The sequence below is a fragment of the Coregonus lavaretus genome (genome assembly GCF_964263955.1).
Source record: "Coregonus lavaretus genome assembly, contig: HAP1_SCAFFOLD_2643, whole genome shotgun sequence".
NCBI classification, from domain to species: domain Eukaryota; kingdom Metazoa; phylum Chordata; class Actinopteri; order Salmoniformes; family Salmonidae; genus Coregonus; species Coregonus lavaretus.
The window spans coordinates 37,501-58,683 of NW_028164449.1; the positions used below are offsets into that span (position 1 = coordinate 37,501).

The 21,183-nt window shown below is 49.4% G+C and overlaps 1 protein-coding gene across 1 annotated transcript in view; it reads left to right on the forward strand.

The window, feature by feature from the left end:
* The first annotated feature begins 1,882 nt into the window (after positions 1–1,882).
* LOC311117014 (sodium-dependent lysophosphatidylcholine symporter 1-B-like) overlaps positions 1,883–21,183 on the forward strand; it is a 28,566-nt gene continuing 9,265 nt past the window's right edge. Inside the window, exons 1-3 of the mRNA XM_084192018.1 lie at positions 1,883–2,093; positions 12,476–12,601; positions 14,058–14,182. Of these exons, the coding sequence (XP_084048144.1) occupies positions 2,001–2,093; positions 12,476–12,601; positions 14,058–14,182 (344 nt within the window). The 5' untranslated portion in view covers positions 1,883–2,000. The remainder of the gene's footprint in view (positions 2,094–12,475; positions 12,602–14,057; positions 14,183–21,183) is intronic.

The window sequence follows — 21,183 nt, forward strand, 5'->3', positions numbered from 1 at the left end:
TTAAATCAAATTGTATTTGCCACATGCGCCGAATACAACAGGTGTAGACATTACAGTGAAATGCTTACTCACAAGCCCTTAACCAACAATGCAGTTAAAAAAAAAAGAAAAAAGTGTTAAGTAAAAAATAGATAAGTTAAAAATAAAATAACAGTAGGGAGGCTATATACAGGGGGTACCGGTACAGAGTCAATGGGAAATAACAGTAGGGAGGCTATATACAGGGGGTACCGGTACAGAGTCAATGGGAAATAACAGTAGGGAGGCTATATACAGGGGGTACCGGTACAGAGTCAATGTGCGGGGGCACCAGTTAGTCAAGGTAATTGAGGTAATATGTACATGTAGGTAGAGTTAAATGCATAAATAATAAACAGAGTAGCAGCAGCGTAAAAGAGGTGGAATGCAAATAGTCTGGGTAGCCATGATTAGCTGTTCAGGAGTGTTATGGCTTGGGGGTAGAACCTGTTTAGAAGCCTCTTGGACCTAGACTTGGCGCTCCGGTACCACTAGCCATGTGGTTGCAGAGAGCCGTGTGGTCTATGACTAGGGTGGCTGGAGTCTTTGACAATTTTTAGGGCCTTCCTCTGACACCGCCTGGTATAGAGGTCCTGGATGACAGGAAGCTTGAACCCAGTGATGTAGTGCCGTACGCACTACCCTCTGTAGTGCCTTGCGGTCGGAGGCAGAGCAGTTGCCATACCAGGCGGTGATGCAACCAGTCAGGATGCTCTCGATGTGTGTGTGTGCTTGTGAATATGTGTGCTTCTGAATACATCAGTCTCTCTGAGCGACCTCAGGAACACACAGGCCAGTGTTCAATCTCACAGCTCTCACAGTGTGTTGTGTACATTTTAGTCATTTAGCAGACGCTCTTATCCAGAAGATACATTATTTGTAATTTTTTTCATACTGGCCCCCCGTGGGAATCAAACCCACAACCCTGCAGTTGCAAACGCCACGCTCTACCAACTGAGCTACATCCCTGCCGGCCATTCCCTCCCCTACCCTGGACGACGCTGGGCCAATTGACAGAGCCTGGATTCGAACCAGGATCTCTAGCTAGCACTGCGATGCAGTGCCTTAGACCACTGCGCCACTCGGGAGGCATGGTGTAGAACATTCCCTCACACCATAACCAGTTCCTCACTGCCCATTAGCAAATATAATGTTTACCTGCGTACAGAATCACAAGGCTGTATACATCCCACTTCTATTTGCTCAACTGCAGACGTGGAACTTCCATGAAAACGTCAATTGTGCTGTACAGCTTACTGTTGGGTCTGTACAGGCCAGACCAGGGTATGTGGTATCTCTGGTTCATGGTGTAGTTGTGTGTTTAGTGACCTTTTGAGTTTGCCTGTTTATATATCTCCTATATCTTATATATCTGACAATTTAAATGAAAAACGCGTAAATTGACATTATTGCAATAACCTTGAATAAACCATTATGGTAATGGTAGTTTTTGCACTATTAAACATCTGCAATGTAAAATGACTAATACTATTTGCTAATATTGTTATTCTGAAATGTGTCAAGTTGTTGGTCTTTATAGCCTGTAATAACCTTTGTTTTGCCAATTGGAATACATTTCAGTCCATGTCCATTGTAAAAAGGCACTGAAGCCTATTAAAATCATACATTGTAAGAAAAGTAAAGAAAAATAAAGCCTATCCATTCCACCCACTTGCCTTCTAATACATGTATTATAGATATACTTACAAAAGCTATAAACAGTATGAGAATATAAATATTTCCTTTGGAATTCCCTCTGACGGTTCGGCCGGTTTGTGGGCGGGGTTGACTGATAGTGAATGGTGGCCGGGGTAAAGGGGCGGGGTCATACTACTACGCCAAGAATGGCAGATTGTTCATGGTCAGTTTTTAAGTTGTGTGTAGTCTGAACGGAACTCACAAGGAGTTACTGATTTGTGTTTTAATACGCCGTTTTGCGAACCGATTTGTTTATATAATATTTGTTGTTTATCCATAAAGTAATGGCAAAAGGAGAAGGAACCGAACTATATTCCAACAACAGTTTATTAACGAATAAACCGGTCAACCCAGATGTGGTCAAATTAGCTGTGAAGGTAAACTTGATTAATTTATACTTTTATCAACAATATTAGCAGCAAATGTGTATGCATGAGTGTACATTCTGAACTAAACTGGAGAGGAAGACCGCTTCGATTGAAGATATTCCAAAGATAAGAAGAGGTTTGTCTTTCTCTTGCCTGTGAAGGGGACACGATCGCTGTCTTTTCCACGCCCAGCCTAATCAAACAAAATTAGCCTGGTTACTTATTGGAACAAGGCTATAATACATTTTTATTGTTGATCAATTATATGGCCTATCATCAGTTTTTGATTTCCACCGGCTGCTGACAGCAGCCACCACGTTTCAATGACATTTTTGCTAGGCGCTAAAGCGATCACCTAACTCCGGCTTGTCTTTCCTTCTTATTCATTTTCTACTTATTATCCGGTTGGTAGCACCGTAACCAGAGGAGCTATAGCTAGCTCTTTCTTTGATAGACCTATTTCAGAATAGCGTATATAAGAAGTGGTTAGAAATAACTATGCGGTTTTAGGTCATCTAAAAAAAAACATCTGAATTGGAATGGGGCTTTTTGGGGGTTGGAATAATCGGAACGCACGGTGCCAGAGGAGCACTAGGAGCAGGGCTACGTGTCATTTCGCCCGGCCTGGAGCTGTGATCTCTTCTGAAGTTTGAATAACTCCCTTCCAAGCATGCTTGATCCGTGTGTACTTTTTAAAAAATATTTTACTATACCTAGTCATCAACAACATAGGTGTTCACCGGAAGCCCTTCCCGACATTCTATCTCTAGTAATCGATCATTAAATGCTTATTGATTGGCAATTTAGTCCAACCCCAATGTCACCAATGGGTTTAGATCTCCACCAATAGTGATGACTAATATTGAAACGTAGAGACCCAGGTGATCAGTTTCTTTGTTGTGATGGTCTCTTTGACATGACCTCACTTCCACCATAGTAAAGAGAGGAAAGCGAATGCCAGTAGTCTTCCTATGATGCCTCGGACAGACAACATAAACTGCACCTTATTTGGAGATCATTTTTATTAGCCTAAGTGTTTCACTAATAAACGCAAGTAGGGTTATATGACGTCACAAGATGGACTATTGAACTCGACTGCATTGCATTTCAGTGACGTTTTTGATGTGCGGTGTTCACATTAGCTATATGGCGAGGGATGGTATGTGTGGGACCACGGGTATTTTGGGATGGGGACAGGGGGTTGGCCTGTGTCCCATCCTGTACCGGCTAACTGAAGGGGGTCTATTAATATACAAGGGGATATTGAACACGAGAAACATCCATTCAGATAATGTGAAGGGTTAAATACAGACCGTTTCCATGTCTGACGTCCATATTCTGCAGTTTCCAATGCGTTTCACTCCTTTTTCAAGCGTAGGCCCACATGCCAGACAGAGATTTGATGTGGGTGGTAGTAGCCTCAATAAAGCCTATGTTGGGAAATGCATCTCATGGCGGCACGGTTTTTGGTTTCAAAAGATTCAAACCCGTCCAATGCCACAGGCGTTAGGCCAGGTATTGTATATTGTCAGTCGACCGCTCTCTGAAAGATGCCTTACCTCCCCGTGGTTATATCAGGGTTAAGAGAGGGTCATGTTTCAGTCAGAACAATAACTTTATCACCTAAACACAGAATGTGTTGGCTCGTCAACTGTCTTAGCTATCTCGGACGTTTTATGGTCACACGGTAGATCATCTGTCTCACCAGATCTAAAGCACAAACAATAATAGACATAGGTTCTCAAGGCAGGTGACAGTTTATATTTAGAGTAGAGTTGCTTTAGATTTAACTTGTTTTAATGGCCCCTGGGAACTTGGCCTGAAAATCTGCCAGGTTTAGATGTGTTGGATAAGGGTTGATTTGGGACTGGGCACAAACTCTGGATACTAAGTACCAGGACACATGTGTGTGAATGGGGTGATGTCTCTGAGATCCCACCAATCAGGATCCTCGCAAACCGGGTGGCAGCCACAGAGAGCCTTTTTCATTGGCTTAGGAGGAGGGTGTGAGTGTGTGCCACAGACTGCCCCATTAGTTGACAGACGAGAGGGCTTCCTGTCAACCTGGCAAAGTTCCTTGGGGGGTGCGGAGGAAGGGAGAGGGGTGGATGGGTGAGGTACGGAGGAAGGGAGAGGGGTGGATGGAGAGGTGCGGAGGAAGGGAGAGGGGTGGATGGAGAGGTACGGAGGAAGGGAGAGGGGTGGATGGGTGAGGTACGGAGGAAGGGAGAGGGGTGGATGGAGAGGTGCGGAGGAAGGGAGAGGGGTGGATGGAGAGGTGCGGAGGAAGGGAGAGGGGTGGATGGAGAGGTGCGGAGGAAGGGAGGGAGGTGGATGGAGGGGTACAGAGGAAGGGAGAGGGGTGGATGGAGAGGTACGGAGGAAGGGAGAGGGGTGGATGGAGAGGTGCGGAGGAAGAGAGAGGGGTGGATGGAGAGGTACGGAGGAAGGGCGAGGTGTGGATGGAGGGGTACGGAGGAAGGGAGAGGGGTGGATGGAGAGGTACGGTGGAAGGGAGAGGGGTGGATGGAGAGGTGCGGAGGAAGGGAGAGGGGTGGATGGAGGGGTACGGAGGAAGGGAGAGGGGTGGATGGAGAGGTGCGGAAGAAGGGAGAGGGGTGGATGGAGGGGTACAGAGGAAGGGAGAGGGGTGGATGGAGAGGTACGGAGGAAGGGAGAGGGGTGGATGGAGAGGTGCGGAGGAAGGGAGAGGGGTGGATGGAGAGGTACGGAGGAAGGGAGAGGGGTGGATAGAGAGGTGCGGAGGAAGGGAGAGGGGTGGATGGAGAGGTGCGGAGGAAGGGAGAGGGGTGGATAGAGAGGTGCGGAGGAAGGGAGAGGGGTGGATGGGTGAGGTACGGAGGAAGGGAGAGGGGTGGATGGAGAGGTGCGGAGGAAGGGAGAGGGGTGGATGGAGAGGTGCGGAGGAAGGGAGAGGGGTGGATGGAGAGGTGCGGAGGAAGGGAGGGAGGTGGATGGAGGGGTACAGAGGAAGGGAGAGGGGTGGATGGAGAGGTACGGAGGAAGGGAGAGGGGTGGATGGAGAGGTGCGGAGGAAGAGAGAGGGGTGGATGGAGAGGTACGGAGGAAGGGCGAGGTGTGGATGGAGGGGTACGGAGGAAGGGAGAGGGGTGGATGGAGAGGTACGGTGGAAGGGAGAGGGGTGGATGGAGAGGTGCGGAGGAAGGGAGAGGGGTGGATGGAGGGGTACGGAGGAAGGGAGAGGGGTGGATGGAGAGGTGCGGAAGAAGGGAGAGGGGTGGATGGAGGGGTACAGAGGAAGGGAGAGGGGTGGATGGAGAGGTACGGAGGAAGGGAGAGGGGTGGATGGAGAGGTGCGGAGGAAGGGAGAGGGGTGGATGGAGAGGTACGGAGGAAGGGAGAGGGGTGGATAGAGAGGTGCGGAGGAAGGGAGAGGGGTGGATGGAGAGGTGCGGAGGAAGGGAGAGGGGTGGATAGAGAGGTGCGGAGGAAGGGAGAGGGGTGGATGGAGAGGTACGGAGGAAGGGCAGAGGGGTGGATGGAGAGGTGCGGAGGAAGGGAGAGGGGTGGATGGAGAGGTGCGGAGGAAGGGAGAGGGGTGGATGGAGAGGTACGGAGGAAGGGAGAGGGCAGAGGGGTGGATGGAGAGGTGCGGAGGAAGGGAGAGGGGTGGATGGAGAGGTGCGGAGGAAGGGAGAGGGGTGGATGGAGAGGTGCGGAGGAAGGGAGAGGGGTGGATGGAGAGGTACGGAGGAAGGGCAGAGGGGTGGATGGAGAGGTGCGGAGGAAGGGAGAGGGGTGGATGGAGAGGTGCGGCGGAAGGGAGAGGGGTGGATGGAGGGGTGCGGAGGAAGGGAGAGGGGTGGATGGAGAGGTACGGAGGAAGGGAGAGGGGTGGATGGAGAGGTACGGAGGAAGGGTGAGGGGTGGATGGAGAGGTACGGAGGAAGGGAGAGGGGTGGATGGAGAGGTGCGGAGGAAGGGAGAGGGCAGAGGGGTGGATGGAGAGGTACGGAGGAAGGGCAGAGGGGTGGATGGAGAGGTACGGAGGAAGGGAGAGGGGTGGATGGAGAGGTACGGAGGAAGGGAGAGGGGTGGATGGAGAGGTGCGGAGGAAGGGAGAGGGCAGAGGGGTGGATGGAGGAAGTGCGAGGCTGCTAAGCAGAATGCCCCCTATGACTAGTCTATCACCATTATGATGAGAGCCCACTAAATGCTCCTAGGCCTAAAAGGAGACCACAGACCCAATCAAGTTGAAGTCGCAAATACTTGGTCTGGTCTTAGCAAAGGCTTTCAAAACTAGGGTTGTCACAATCCTCACCAGGGGATTGTGACAACTCTGTGAGGGGACGCACTGACCAGTGTGGGCCTTGGTTGTGTAATGTTTGCCTGGCACGAGTGACCAGACCAGTGGCCTCTTCCCTACATCATCACCCTTTGGACCCTGGTCAAAAGTAGTTGGTCCCTGGTGAAAAGTAGTGCACTATATTGGGAATAGGGTGCCATTTGGGATGCAGACTGGGTGATTTGGTATCAGGGTTGGAAATGTCCCAGTCTACAACCTGTGGGGCAGAAACAGAATGATCAGGCTACTCTGTTCTGTTCACACTGTTGAAGTGGGTCGGACTGTCCCAACACCGGTCCTCAAGTTACTGTGGGGGTGTTCTGTAGACGGATGGACTCTCTCCTCCCAGCTGAGCTTACAGAGACACACACACTGGTCCTCTGTCAGGCGAACAGAACATTGTATCATCCGAATTTTTGTTGGTCTCTTGAGTGGGAAGAGGAGAGCTGTGAGAAAGAGAATGTATTGCTACAGACGGAGGGAGGGAGGGACGGGAGGGAGGGAGGGAGGGAGGGAGGGAGGGACGGGAGGGAGGGACGGGAGGGACGGAGGGAGGGAGGGACGGGCGGAGGGAGGGGCGGAGGGAGGGAGGGAGGGAGGGACGGAGGGAGGGAGGGAGGGACGGAGGGAGGGACGGGAGGGAGGGACGGGCGGAGGGAGGGAGGGAGGGACGGAGGGAGGGACGGACGGAGGGAGGGAGGGAGGGACGGGCGGAGGGAGGGAGGGAGGGAGGGACGGAGGGAGGGAGGGAGGGAGGGAGGGAGGGAGGGACGGGCGGAGGGAGGGTGGGACGGGCGGAGGGAGGGAGGGAGGTGAGAAGTAGGAAAGAGAAAGAGTGGTATATCGAGAGACGCAGACAAAGAGAGATGGACGATCCAGAATTGACCCAAATAAAGGCAGGAGAAAAAAACCAGTCTAGATGAGTGAAGCAGACAGGAGGAAGGGAGATAATAATGGCCATTTAGACACTTTTAACCAAAGCGACTTAGTCATGCGGCCATACATTTTACATATGGGTGGCCCCGGGAATCTAACCCACTACCCTAGCAGTGCAAGCGCCATACTCTACCAACTGAGCCATACAGGATGGGATAGAGAAGGGAGGGGTGGATGGAGAGGTGTGGAGGAAGGGAGAGGGGTGGATGGAGAGGTACGGAGGAAGGGAGAGGGGTGGATGGAGGGGTACGGAGGAAGGGAGAGGGGTGGATGGAGGGGTACGGAGGAAGGGAGAGGGGTAGATGGAGGGGTACGGAGGAAGGGAGAGGGGTGGATGGAGAGGTACGGAGGAAGGGAGAGGGGTGGATGGAGAGGTACGGAGGAAGGGAGAGGGGTGGATGGAGAGGTACGGAGGAAGGGAGAGGGGTGGATGGAGAGGTATGGAGGAAGGGCAGAGGGGTGGATGGAGAGGTGCGGAGGAAGGGCAGAGGGGTGGATGGAGAGGTGCGGAGGAAGGGAGAGGGGTGGATGGAGAGGTGCGGAGGAAGGGCAGAGGGGTGGATGGAGAGGTGCGGAGGAAGGGAGAGGGGTGGATGGAGAGGTGCGGAGGAAGGGAGAGGGGTGGATGGAGAGGTGAGGAGGAAGGGAGAGGGGTGGATGGAGAGGTACGGAGGAAGGGAGTGGGGTGGATGGAGAGGTACGGAGGAAGGGCAAAGGGGTGGATGGAGAGGTGCGGAGGAAGGGAGAGGGGTGGATGGAGAGGTACGGAGGAAGGGCAGAGGGGTGGATGGAGAGGTGCGGAGGAAGGGCAGAGGGGTGGATGGAGAGGTGCGGAGGAAGGGAGAGGGGTGGATGGAGAGGTGCGGAGGAAGGGAGAGGGGTGGATGGAGAGGTACGGAGGAAGGGAGAGGGGTGGATGGAGAGGTACGGAGGAAGGGAGAGGGGTGGATGGAGAGGTACGGAGGAAGGGAGAGGGGTGGATGGAGAGGTACGGAAGAAGGGCAGAGGGGTGGATGGAGAGGTGCGGAGGAAGGGAGAGGGGTGGATGGAGAGGTACGGAGGAAGGGAGAGGGGTGGATGGAGAGGTGCGGAGGAAGGGCAGAGGGGTGGATGGAGAGGTGCGGAGGAAGGGAGAGGGGTGGATGGAGAGGTGCGGAGGAAGGGCAGAGGGGTGGATGGAGAGGTACGGAGGAAGGGAGAGGGGTGGATGGAGAGGTACGGAGGAAGGGCAGAGGGGTGGATGGAGAGGTACGGAGGAAGGGCAGAGGGGTGGATGGAGAGGTGCGGAGGAAGGGCAGAGGGGTGGATGGAGAGGTGCGGAGGAAGGGAGAGGGGTGGATGGAGAGGTGCGGAGGAAGGGAGAGGGGTGGATGGAGAGGTGAGGAGGAAGGGAGAGGGGTGGATGGAGAGGTACGGAGGGAGAGGGGTGGATGGAGAGGTGCGGAGGAAGGGCAAAGGGGTGGATGGAGAGGTGCGGAGGAAGGGAGAGGGGTGGATGGAGAGGTACGGAGGAAGGGCAGAGGGGTGGATGGAGAGGTGCGGAGGAAGGGCAGAGGGGTGGATGGAGAGGTGCGGAGGAAGGGAGAGGGGTGGATGGAGAGGTGCGGAGGAAGGGAGAGGGGTGGATGGAGAGGTACGGAGGAAGGGAGAGGGGTGGATGGAGAGGTACGGAGGAAGGGAGAGGGGTGGATGGAGAGGTACGGAGGAAGGGAGAGGGGTGGATGGAGAGGTACGGAAGAAGGGCAGAGGGGTGGATGGAGAGGTGCGGAGGAAGGGAGAGGGGTGGATGGAGAGGTACGGAGGAAGGGAGAGGGGTGGATGGAGAGGTGCGGAGGAAGGGCAGAGGGGTGGATGGAGAGGTGCGGAGGAAGGGAGAGGGGTGGATGGAGAGGTGCGGAGGAAGGGCAGAGGGGTGGATGGAGAGGTACGGAGGAAGGGAGAGGGGTGGATGGAGAGGTACGGAGGAAGGGCAGAGGGGTGGATGGAGAGGTACGGAGGAAGGGCAGAGGGGTGGATGGAGAGGTGCGGAGGAAGGGCAGAGGGGTGGATGGAGAGGTGCGGAGGAAGGGAGAGGGGTGGATGGAGAGGTGCGGAGGAAGGGAGAGGGGTGGATGGAGAGGTGCGGAGGAAGGGAGAGGGGTGGATGGAGATGTGCGGAGGAAGGGAGAGGGGTGGATGGAGAGGTGCGGAGGAAGGGCAGAGGGGTGGATGGAGAGGTGTGGAGGAAGGGCAGAGGGGTGGATGGAGAGGTACGGAGGAAGGGCAGAGGGGTGGATGGAGTGGTGCGGAGGAAGGGAGAGGGGTGGATGGAGAGGTGCGGAGGAAGGGAGAGGGGTGGATGGAGAGGTGCGGAGGAAGGGAGAGGGGTGGATGGAGAGGTATGGAGGAAGGGCAGAGGGGTGGATGGAGAGGTACGGAGGAAGGGCAGAGGGGTGGATGGAGAGGTACAGAGGAAGGGAGAGGGGTGGATGGAGAGGTGCGGAGGAAGGGAGAGGGGTGGATGGAGAGGTGCGGAGGAAGGGAGAGGGGTGGATGGAGAGGTACGGAGGAAGGGCAGAGGGGTGGATGGAGAGGTGCGGAGGAAGGGAGAGGGGTGGATGGAGGGGTACGGAGGAAGGGAGAGGGGTGGATGGAGAGGTACGGAGGAAGGGAGAGGGCAGAGGGCTGGATGGAGAGGTGCGGAGGAAGGGAGAGGGGTGGATGGAGAGGTGCGGAGGAAGGGAGAGGGGTGGATGGAGAGGTACGGAGGAAGGGAGAGGGGTGGATGGAGAGGTGCGGAGGAAGGGAGAGGGGTGGATGGAGAGGTACGGAGGAAGGGAGAGGGGTGGATGGAGAGGTACGGAGGAAGGGCAGAGGGGTGGATGGAGAGGTGCGGAGGAAGGGAGAGGGCAGAGGGGTGGATGGAGAGGTGCGGAGGAAGGGAGAGGGGTGGATGGAGAGGTGCGGAGGAAGGGAGAGGGCAGAGGGGCGGATGGAGGAAGTGCGAGGCTGCTAAGCAGAATGCCCCCTATGACTAGTCTATCACCATTATGATGAGAGCCTGCTAAATGCTCCTAGGCCTAAAAGGAGACCACAGACCCAATCAAGTTGAAGTCGCAAATACTTGGTCTGGTCTTAGCAAAGGCTTCCAAAACTAGGTTAATGCGTTTCACCTCGCGCTAAATTTTTCAGGTTGCACATTGTCCAGTTGTTTAGATATCTTTTGTAGACTAGCCTATATATTTTGGATCACTTTGTTGATGTCCCTCTCCTTCCAATTGTTTAAGTGGTGTTCCACTTTCATATCAGTTTTTCATTTTCTCGGTTCATTTGTGACACTTCTGTAGAAGGTCAGACCGCAACAAACGTAAAACACGGTGATTTTGCAAGACTCATAAAGGCATCAATCCGTTCCATGGAAGCCTGGGGGGAGGCATGTATCAATCCGTTCCATGGAAGCCTGGGGGGAGGCATGTATCAATCCATTCCATGGAAGCCTGGGTGGAGGCATGTATCAATCCATTCCATGGAAGCCTGGGTGGAGGCATGTATCAATCCATTCCATGGAAGCCTGGGTGGAGGCATGTATCAATCCGTTCCATGGAAGCCTGGGTGGAGGCATGTATCAATCCATTCCATGGAAGCCTGGGTGGAGGCATGTATCAATCCATTCCATGGAAGCCTGGGTGGAGGCATGTATCAATCCATTCCATGGAAGCCTGGGTGGAGGCATGTATCAATCCGTTCCATGGAAGCCTGGGTGGAGGCATGTATCAATCCATTCCATGGAAGCCTGGGTGGAGGCATGTATCAATCCGTTCCATGGAAGCCTGGGTGGAGGCATGTATCAATCCATTCCATGGAAGCCTGGGTGGAGGCATGTATCAATCCATTCCATGGAAGCCTGGGGGGAGGCATGTATCAATCCATTCCATGGAAGCCTGGGTGGAGGCATGTATCAATCCATTCCATGGAAGCCTGGGTGGAGGCATGTATCAATCCATTCCATGGAAGCCTGGGTGGAGGCATGTATCAATCCGTTCCATGGAAGCCTGGGTGGAGGCATGTATCAATCCATTCCATGGAAGCCTGGGTGGAGGCATGTATCAATCCATTCCATGGAAGCCTGGGGGGAGGCATGTATCAATCCATTCCATGGAAGCCTGGGTGGAGGCATGTATCAATCCATTCCATGGAAGCCTGGGGGGAGGCATGTATCAATCCATTCCATGGAAGCCTGGGGGGAGGCATGTATCAATCCATTCCATGGAAGCCTGGGTGGAGGCATGTATCAATCCGTTCCATGGAAGCCTGGGTGGAGGCATGTATCAATCCATTCCATGGAAGCCTGGGTGGAGGCATGTATCAATCCGTTCCATGGAAGCCTGGGTGGAGGCATGTATCAATCCATTCCATGGAAGCCTGGGTGGAGGCATGTATCAATCCATTCCATGGAAGCCTGGGTGGAGGCATGTATCAATCCGTTCCATGGAAGCCTGGGTGGAGGCATGTATCAATCCATTCCATGGAAGCCTGGGTGGAGGCATGTATCAATCCGTTCCATGGAAGCCTGGGTGGAGGCATGTATCAATCCGTTCCGTGGAAGCCTGGGTGGAGGCATGCATCAATCCATTCCGTGGAAGCCTGGGGGGAGGCATGTATCAATCCATTCCATGGAAGCCTGGGTGGAGGCATGCATCAATCCATTCCATGGAAGCCTGGGTGGAGGCATGTATCAATCCGTTCCATGGAAGCCTGGGTGGAGGCATGTATCAATCCATTCCATGGAAGCCTGGGTGGAGGCATGTTTTTGCTTTTCCGTAGTAGACGTCTGACTCAACAGACTGGCATTCAGGCTATTATCTTTGACTCTTCAAAAAGAAAAGGAAAAGCTGCACACTCTAGGAGCTCAGATGCAATAATTTAATATCTTAATAACCAACGTTTCGACAGACAAGCTGTCTTCATCAGGGTATATCTATTATCTTTGACTCAACAGACTGGCATTCAGGCTATTGCATGGAACTATTAGGCCTTAATTCAACATTCATGAGTATTCCTCTACCCGTTTGTGTATGCCTAACGATTAAAAATGTCAACTTCTCGTTACTGAATTAACCCCTTCTCTTTTGTCTCTCTCTTAACCCAGTGTGAACAGAGGAACAGGTTGTCCATATGCAACAAGCTGTGCTACGCGGTGGGAGGAGCGCCCTATCAGATCACAGGCTGCGCTCTGGGCTTCTTCCTCCAGATATACCTGCTGGATGTGGCTCAGGTGATTCATCAGTCAGAGGCCCCATTCCAGTCCCTGGTTCCTTCACATAGTTCCCTAGAACCCTACTGAGGATGGGGGGGGGGGGGGGTGGAAAGGCTTTCACAATTCGAATAGTGTCATGAATTTCTGTAGGATATTCTAAATACATGTGTTTTTTTTGTTTAACTTACGTTTTTTTAAACTGAGCGCTGCGTGAGTGAGAGGCTGGCGCTCTATTGCTGCGGAGGTGCTGGTGAGATGGGAGTGAGCACACGGACGGGGAGAGATTCATTAGCCAAGGCAACACGGCTACAGCTAACTTGTATCAGCCACAATGTTATTCACCATCCCATATAACAGTGCCTGTCTTGACTGGAGTAGCTTAGAGAAGCTAGCTAGCGAAGCTAAGCTAATTGAGGCGGGCATGCTGTGCTTTCTCCCCAACCCCATTCGGATAAAACAACTGTCTACCTGTTGGTTGCTTGTTGTAGCCTACTCCTTCTCATTTCTCTAACTTTTAATTTTGTGATTTTATTCCGTCTATCATTGCTTTAGTGAACTGTCACATTGCACCTCTTTGCTGCTTTAATTGGTCAACCTAAACAACGAGCTACATGCATGAAGGCTACCGGACGGCTACCGGACGGCTACCGGACGGCTACCGGACGGCTACCGGAAGGCTACCGGACGGCTACCGGACGGCTACCGGTCTTTTTATGGGGCGCACGTCATAAAAAAACGACATTGACCCTTCATCCTAGCCCACTACCCCTGAAGAATTCACAGGTCTGAAAGTAGACCTAGTTGTCAAAGATGTCTGAAGAATGGCGAACACCGTGCTGCATGGCCTTCTAGATTGACCTGCAGTATATAGGCTGGTATCTATGGCACCTCATGCACGAGGCTGTACATTTGCCCCCCCCCCCACCCCCCCTCACAAGTCAGGGCACTCACAGGGCACTCACAGGACAGTGTGACCGCTAGGCAGATTGACGTTTGTCATGAGTCTTGTCCTGGAGGCTGAACTGAGTGATTTCCCCTTAGATAGGCCAACTGCAAAATCAAAATTGGCTATATTGTAAAAGTTAATGAGAACAGAAATGTGCTTTTTTGTTCTTAATTTAAGGTTAGGCGTTAACGTTAGCAGTGTGGGTTGGGGTTAAAATCAGATGTTATGACTTTGTGGCTGTGCCAACTAGTGACCAGTGCAGAGTTGCCTCCAGAACAAAACTGATGACGCAACGCTAACCTGCGACCGCCAGCCAGGGCCGCTCGCCAGCAATGGAGACATTGTCCCTGACTGAAGAGGTGGACCAAGTCTGCATCCCAAATGGCACCCTATTCCCTATATAGTGCACTACTTTAGACCAGGACCCATAGGACTCTGGTCCAAAGTAGTGCACTATATAGGGAATATTATAGTTTTTGCATCCATCCATATCTCTAACCCTTCTCTCTCTCTCTCTCCTCTCTCTAGTTGGACCCATTCTATGCGTCGATCATCCTGTTCGTTGGGAGGGCCTGGGACGCTATAACGGACCCCACCATAGGCTTCCTGGTCTCCCGCTCCCCCTGGACACGCTTCGGACGCATGCTGCCATGGTACGACCTCTTCACTGGTTCTCATATCTATCAATCAAATGGTAGATGTTTACAAACGGGTATTTCTCTCGTTCATTCCTTTTTGACTGCTTATCTGAAAATGATCAGGACAATGGTCATGAATAACAGAACGAAGGAACGGGAGATTCAGGGGTAGGAGAACACAGCCTGGGTATTGACAGGGAACGGGAGATTCAGGGGTAGTTGGTTTAGAATTCCTTGTCTTCTGTTGCAGTAACTAAATGCAACATCGAATTGGCACTGAAAAGTGCACCAAAACATAGAGGGGCTTCAAATATTCCACAATCCCCTCTGTTCTTTTCCAGTTAGGATGTGACATGACATTTTTGGTGTTTGTGTCTTCAGGAGTTTTTTTTAAAGGGCAAGGCAGGGATGTCAGGGGAGACATTGTGACAGCCAAAATATTCACTGTCTGTCCTTCCCAAAATAGTTTAGCAATAGATCTCGCAGGAATGTCTGTGTTTTAGACATTTCCCCATTGGTCGATGTCTTCGCCCCTGTGGTAATCTAATTAGCATAATAAAACATTCCCCATTTAAAGATCCATCAGTTTAAGCTAGAGATCTGTTTTTTTTTTTTTACTGGCTGCGTCTCAATCCAGCGCATCCGCCTATGAAACACTTCCACATCTGCTGTGAAAGGTGACAGCTGGAGCGGTGTTTGTCAGACCATGAGACGTCCCAAGAAGGTCCCACCGGTACCAGTTGAAAATATCAATAGAAGTATACTGTGCTTTCGGAAAGTATTCAGACCCCTTTACTTTTTCCACATTTTGTTACGTTACAGCCTTATTCTATAAAATGGATAAAATATTTTCTTCCCCTCAGAAATCTACACACAATACCCCATAATGACAAAGCGAAAACAGGTTTTTAGATATCTTTGCAAATGTATTACAAAAAAAACATACATAAGTATTCAGACTCGAAATTGAGCTCAGGTGCATTCTGTTTCCATTGATCAACATTGAGATGTTTCTACAACTTGATTGGAGTCCACCTGTGGTAAATTCAATTTATTGGACATGATTTGGAAAGGCACACACCTGTCTATATAAGGTCTCACAGTTGACAGTGCATGTCAGAGCAAAAACCAAGCCATGAGGTCGAAGGAATTGTCCGTAGAGCGCCGAGACAGGATTGTGTCGAGGCACAGATCTGGGGAAAGGTACCAATTTCTGCAGCATTGAAGGTCCCCAAGAACACAGTGGCCTCCATTCTTAAACGGAAGAAGTTTGGAACAACCAAGACTCTTCCTAGAGCTGGCCGCCCGGCCAAACTGCACACTCGGGGGAGAAGGGCCTTGGTCAGGGAGGTGACCAAGAACCCGATGGTCACTCTGACAGAGCTCTAGAGTTCCTCTGTGGAGATGGGAGAACCTTCCAGAAGGACAACCATCTCTGCAGCGCTCCACCAATCAGGCCTTTATGGTAGAGTGGCCAGACGGAAACCACTCCTCAGTAAAAGGCACATGACAGGTCGCTTGGAGTTTGCCAAAAGGCACCTAAAGACACTCAGACCATGAGAAACAAGAGAGGAGGGAGGGAGGGAGGGAGGAGTCTATCTGTTGTTCCATGTAGGTAGTCTGTTATTCAATGCTTTTGTATGGGCCAAAACATTTTTTTAATCAAATAATGTTTTTATATATATATTTGTTATATTTCAAGGGTTCTTCAAATTCAAAATGAAATAGAAAAATGATCCTTGGTATGACCTTAAAACAATTCCATATAGCTTAGTAGAACCCCCTTCCCCCAGGGCTTAGATTGTTATGGGTTTAGACAGTCATTAAGACATTTCCCAATTGGTCTTCCAAGTGTGCTTCCAGCTCATGTTTCAGATGGTCTGCATCCCAAATGACACCCTGTTCCCTACATAGTGCAGTACGTTTTGACCAGAGCCCTATAGGAATAGGGTGGCATATGGGACACTGCTTACATTTACATTTTAGTCATTTAGCAGATGCTCTTATCCAGAGCAACTTACAGTTAGTGAGTGCATACATTATAATTATTATATATATATTTTTTCATACTGGTCCCCCATGGGAATTGAACCCACAACCAACTGAGCTACATCCCTGCCGGCCATTCCCTCCCCTACCCTGGACGAATTGTGCGCCGCCCCGTGGGTCTCCCGGTCGCGGCCGGCTACGACAGAGCCTGGATTCGAACCAGGATCTCTAGTGGCACAGCTAGCACTGCGATGCAGAGCCTTAGACCACTGCGCCACTCGGGAGGATATGCATGCTAAATGCCATCAGTGGTGTGACTTCCTTGATCCTCTGATTTGACTGACGAGAAATGGACTGGGTTGTAACTGTCTGCTGATGGTGTGTTTGGGGCAGCAGTCTCGTGGTGCAACTGCATACATTTTCATTCAAATTTCAGCTGCGGCTCTGAAAGGGTTCAGTTCATGCTGATGCTCAGAGTACTTCATCACAGCACCTCATAAAAGATTGCATTACTGCTTTTCCGTTAAAAAGTCATAAAGATTTCTTCAATCAAACGTTCTCTAAAACATAATTACCTGCAGGGCTAAAATATGAAAACATCCAAACAATCAGGCCTTTCTTTGAGTCTTAGTTTGTTAATAAAGAGAATACAGAGGTTTCCTGCATGACTTGCAGTTTCCCACAGGGCATGGCATGGTCTTGGTGAATCCAACTCCTTGCTGCTAGGTTACCTTTGGGGGGGAAACAAAGTTGGGCTGCACCTCGACTCATGTCATATGTAGGCTGACAGGCCTATAGACGTATATATTTTTGTGCATCCAAAAATCCACCTCCACTTCTGCCTTGTTGAATCATGGGAAATGTCCCTACTCCCCCCCCCCCCCCCCCCCAATCTGGAATGGTGTGTAGTTTGAATCATGGGAAATGTCCCTACTCCCCCCCCTCCCTCTTGAATGCTGTGTAGTTTTGCTCAGCTGCCCTTTGACCTCTTTCCACGGAAGTTAGGACTGACAGTGATGCCCGGGGCAATGCATATATTCTGTTTTCTGAACTCCACCACGCCCATGTCCCTAAAGTTGAATAGAGTTTGGGATTGGCTAGCCTTGGGTTGGATGTATGGGGGCTGGGTGGGGACATTGGGATGTGTCTCTTTTGGATGTGTACTATAGAGTATGTTAGAGTATGTTAGAGTACTATAGAGTATGTTAAAGTACTATAGAGTACTATAGAGTATGTTAGAGTACTATATAGTATGTAGAGTATGTTAGAGTACTATAGAGTATGTTAGAGTACTATAGAGTATGTTAGAGTACTATATAGTATGTTAGAGTATGTTAGAGTACTATAGAGTATGTTAAAGTACTATAGAGTATGTTAGAGTACTATATAGTATGTAGAGTATGTTAAAGTACTATAGAGTATGTGGAGTATGTTAAAGTACTATAGAGTACTGTAGAGTATGTTAGAGTACTATAGAGTATGTTAGAGTACTATAGAGTATGTTAGAGTACTATATAGTATGTAGAGTATGTTAGAGTACTATAGAGTATGTTAGAGTACTATAGAGTATGTTAGAGTACTATAGAGTATGTTAGAGTACTATAGAGTATGTAGAGTATGTTAGAGTACTATAGAGTATGTTAGAGTACTATATAGTATGTTAGAGTACTATATAGTATGTAGAGTATGTTAGAGTACTATAGAGTATGTTAGAGTACTATAGAGTATGTTAGAGTACTATAGAGTATGTAGAGTATGTTAGAGTACTATAGAGTATGTTAGAGTACTATATAGTATATTAGAGTACTATAGAGTATGTTAGAGTATGTTAGAGTACTATATAGTATGTAGAGTATGTTAGAGTACTATAGAGTATGTTAGAGTACTATATAGTATGTTAGAGTACTATAGAGTATGTTAGAGTACTATAGAGTATGTTAGAGTACTATATAGTATGTAGAGTATGTTAGAGTACTATAGAGTATGTTAGAGTACTATAGAGTATGTTAGAGTACTATAGAGTATGTTAGAGTACTATAGAGTATGTAGAGTATGTTAGAGTACTATAGAGTATGTTAGAGTACTATATAGTATATTAGAGTACTATAGAGTATGTTAGAGTATGTTAGAGTACTATATAGTATGTAGAGTATGTTAGAGTACTATAGAGTATGTTAGAGTACTATATAGTATGTTAGAGTACTATAGAGTATGTTAGAGTACTATAGAGTATGTTAGAGTACTATATAGTATGTAGAGTATGTTAGAGTACTATAGAGTATGTTAGAGTACTATATAGTATGTTAGAGTACTATAGAGTATGTTAGAGTACTATAGAGTATGTTAGAGTACTATAGAGTACTATAGAGTATGTTAGAGTATGTTAGAGTACTATAGAGTATGTTAGAGTACTATAGAGTATGTTAGAGTACTATATAGTATGTTAGAGTACTATAGAGTATGTAGAGTATGTTAAAGTACTATAGAGTATGTAGAGTATGTTAGAGTACTATAGAGTATGTAGAGTATGTTAGAGTACTATAGAGTATGTCTCTGTCTAGCTACTGATGCTGCAAGCCTGCAAACCATTTTTGGCCAAGGTCACTGACCCTGACAGAGTATCAAATCTAATGTAATTTGCCACATGCACCGAATACAACAGGTGTAGTAGACCTTAACGTGAAATGCTTACTTACTAACCCTTAACCAACAATGCAGTTTTAAGAAAAATAAGTGTTAAGTAAAAAATTGATAAGTAAAGAATAAAAATTAAAAATAATTAAAGAGCAGCAGTAAAATAACAGTAGGGAGGCTATATACAGGGGGTACCGGTACTGAGTCAATGTGAAATAACAGTAGGGAGGCTATATACAGGGGGTACCGGTACTGAGTCAATGTGAAATAACAGTAGGGAGGCTATATACAGGGGGTACCGGTACAGAGTCAATGTGAAATAACAGTAGGGAGGCTATATACAGGGGGTACCGGTACAGAGTCAATGTGAAATAACAGTAGGGAGGCTATATACAGGGTGCGGGGGCACTGGTTAGTCGAAGTAATTGAGGTAATATGTACATGTGGGTAGAGTTAAAGTGACTATGCATAAATAATTAACAGAGTAGCAGCAGCGTAAAAAGAGTGGGTGGGGGGGGGCAGTGCAAATAGTCCGGGTAGCCATGATTAGCTGTTCAGGAGTCTTATGGCTTGGGGGTAGAAGCTGTTAAGAAGCCTTTTGGACCTAGACTTGGCACTCCGGTACCGCTTGCCATGTGGTAGCAGAGAGCACAGTCTATGACTAGGGTGGCTGGAGTCTTTAACAATTGTTAGGGCCTTCCTCTGACGCCGCCTGGTATAGAGGTCCTGGATGGCAGGAAGCTTGGCCCCAGTGATGTACAGGGCCGTACGCTCTACCCTCTGTAGTGCCTTGCGGTCGGAGGCCGAGCAGTTGCCAGTCTGTGCTAGAAAAACAGTCCTGTAGCTTAGCATCTGCATCATCTAACCACTTCCTTATTAACCAAGTCACTGGTGCTTCCTGCTTTAGTTTTTGCTTATAAGCAGGAATCAGGAGAATAGAATTATGGTCAGATTTGTCAAATGGAGGGCGAGGGAGAGCTTTGTACGCGTCTGTGTGTGGTGTAAGGGGGTCTAGAATATATATATATATATTTTTTCTGGTTGCACATTTAACATGCTGGTAGAAATGAGGTAGAACAGATTTAAGTTTCCCTGCATTAAAGTCCCCGGCCACTAGGAGCGCTGCCTCTGGATGAGCATTTTCCTGCTTATGGCCTTATACAGCTCGTTGAGTGCAGTCTTAGTGCCAGCATCGGTTTGTGGTGGTAAATTGACAGCTACGAAAAATATAGATAAACTCTCTTGGTAAATAGTGTGGTCTACAGCTTATCATGACTCTTCCTCAGGCGAGCAAAACCTTGAGACTTCCTTAGTATTAGATTTTGTGCACCAGCTGTTGTTTACAAATATACACCGCCACCCCTTGTCTTACCGGAGTCAGCCGTTCTATCCTGCCGATGTAGCGTATATCCCGCTAGCTGTATGTTGTCCATGTCGTCGTTCAGCCACGACTCGGTGAAACATAAGATATTACAGTTTTTAATGTCTCGTTGGTAGGATATCCGTGATCGTAGGTCGTCTATTTTGTTTTCCAATGATTGTACGTTGGCTAATAGGAAATATGGTAGAGGCAGATTACTCGCTTGCTGTCGGATCCTTACAGGGCACCCCGACCTACGTCCACGATATCTCCGTCTCTTTCTCATGCGAATGATGGGGATTTGGGCCTTGTCGGGTGTCTGTAGAATATCCTTCGCGTCTTTTTGGTGCAGAAACATGATGTACAGAATAAATGACAAATAACGCAAAAAAACACATATAATAGCACAATTGGTTAGGGGGCCGTAAAACGGCAGCCATCTCCTCCGGTGCCATTATGACTTCCTCTGACCCTGACGGAGTATCCTCTCCCCCTAGGCTACCATGCACAGCTCCCTCTGTCCTCTCCCGAACCTGCCAACCTAGCACAGCATCATTACAAATGGCCTGATTACCCAGTTAGACCCAATGACCAGACTGACTGTCGTGGAGGTCTACTGATTATCCAGTTAGACCCAATGACCAGACTGACTGTCATCGAGGTCTACTGATTACACAGTTAGACCCAATGACCAGACTGACTGTCATCGAGGTCTACTGATTACACAGTTAGACCCAATGACCAGACTGACTGTCATCGAGGTCTACTGATTACACAGTTAGACCCAATGACCAGACTGACTGTCGTGGAGGTCTACTGATTACACAGTTAGACCCAATGACCAGACTGACTGTCATCGAGGTCTACTGATTACACAGTTAGACCCAATGACCAGACTGACTGTCATCGAGGTCTACTGATTACACAGTTAGACCCAATGACCAGACTGACTGTCATCGAGTTCTACTGATTACCCAGTTAGACCCAATGACCAGACTGACTGTCGTAGAGGTCTACTGATTACACAGTTAGA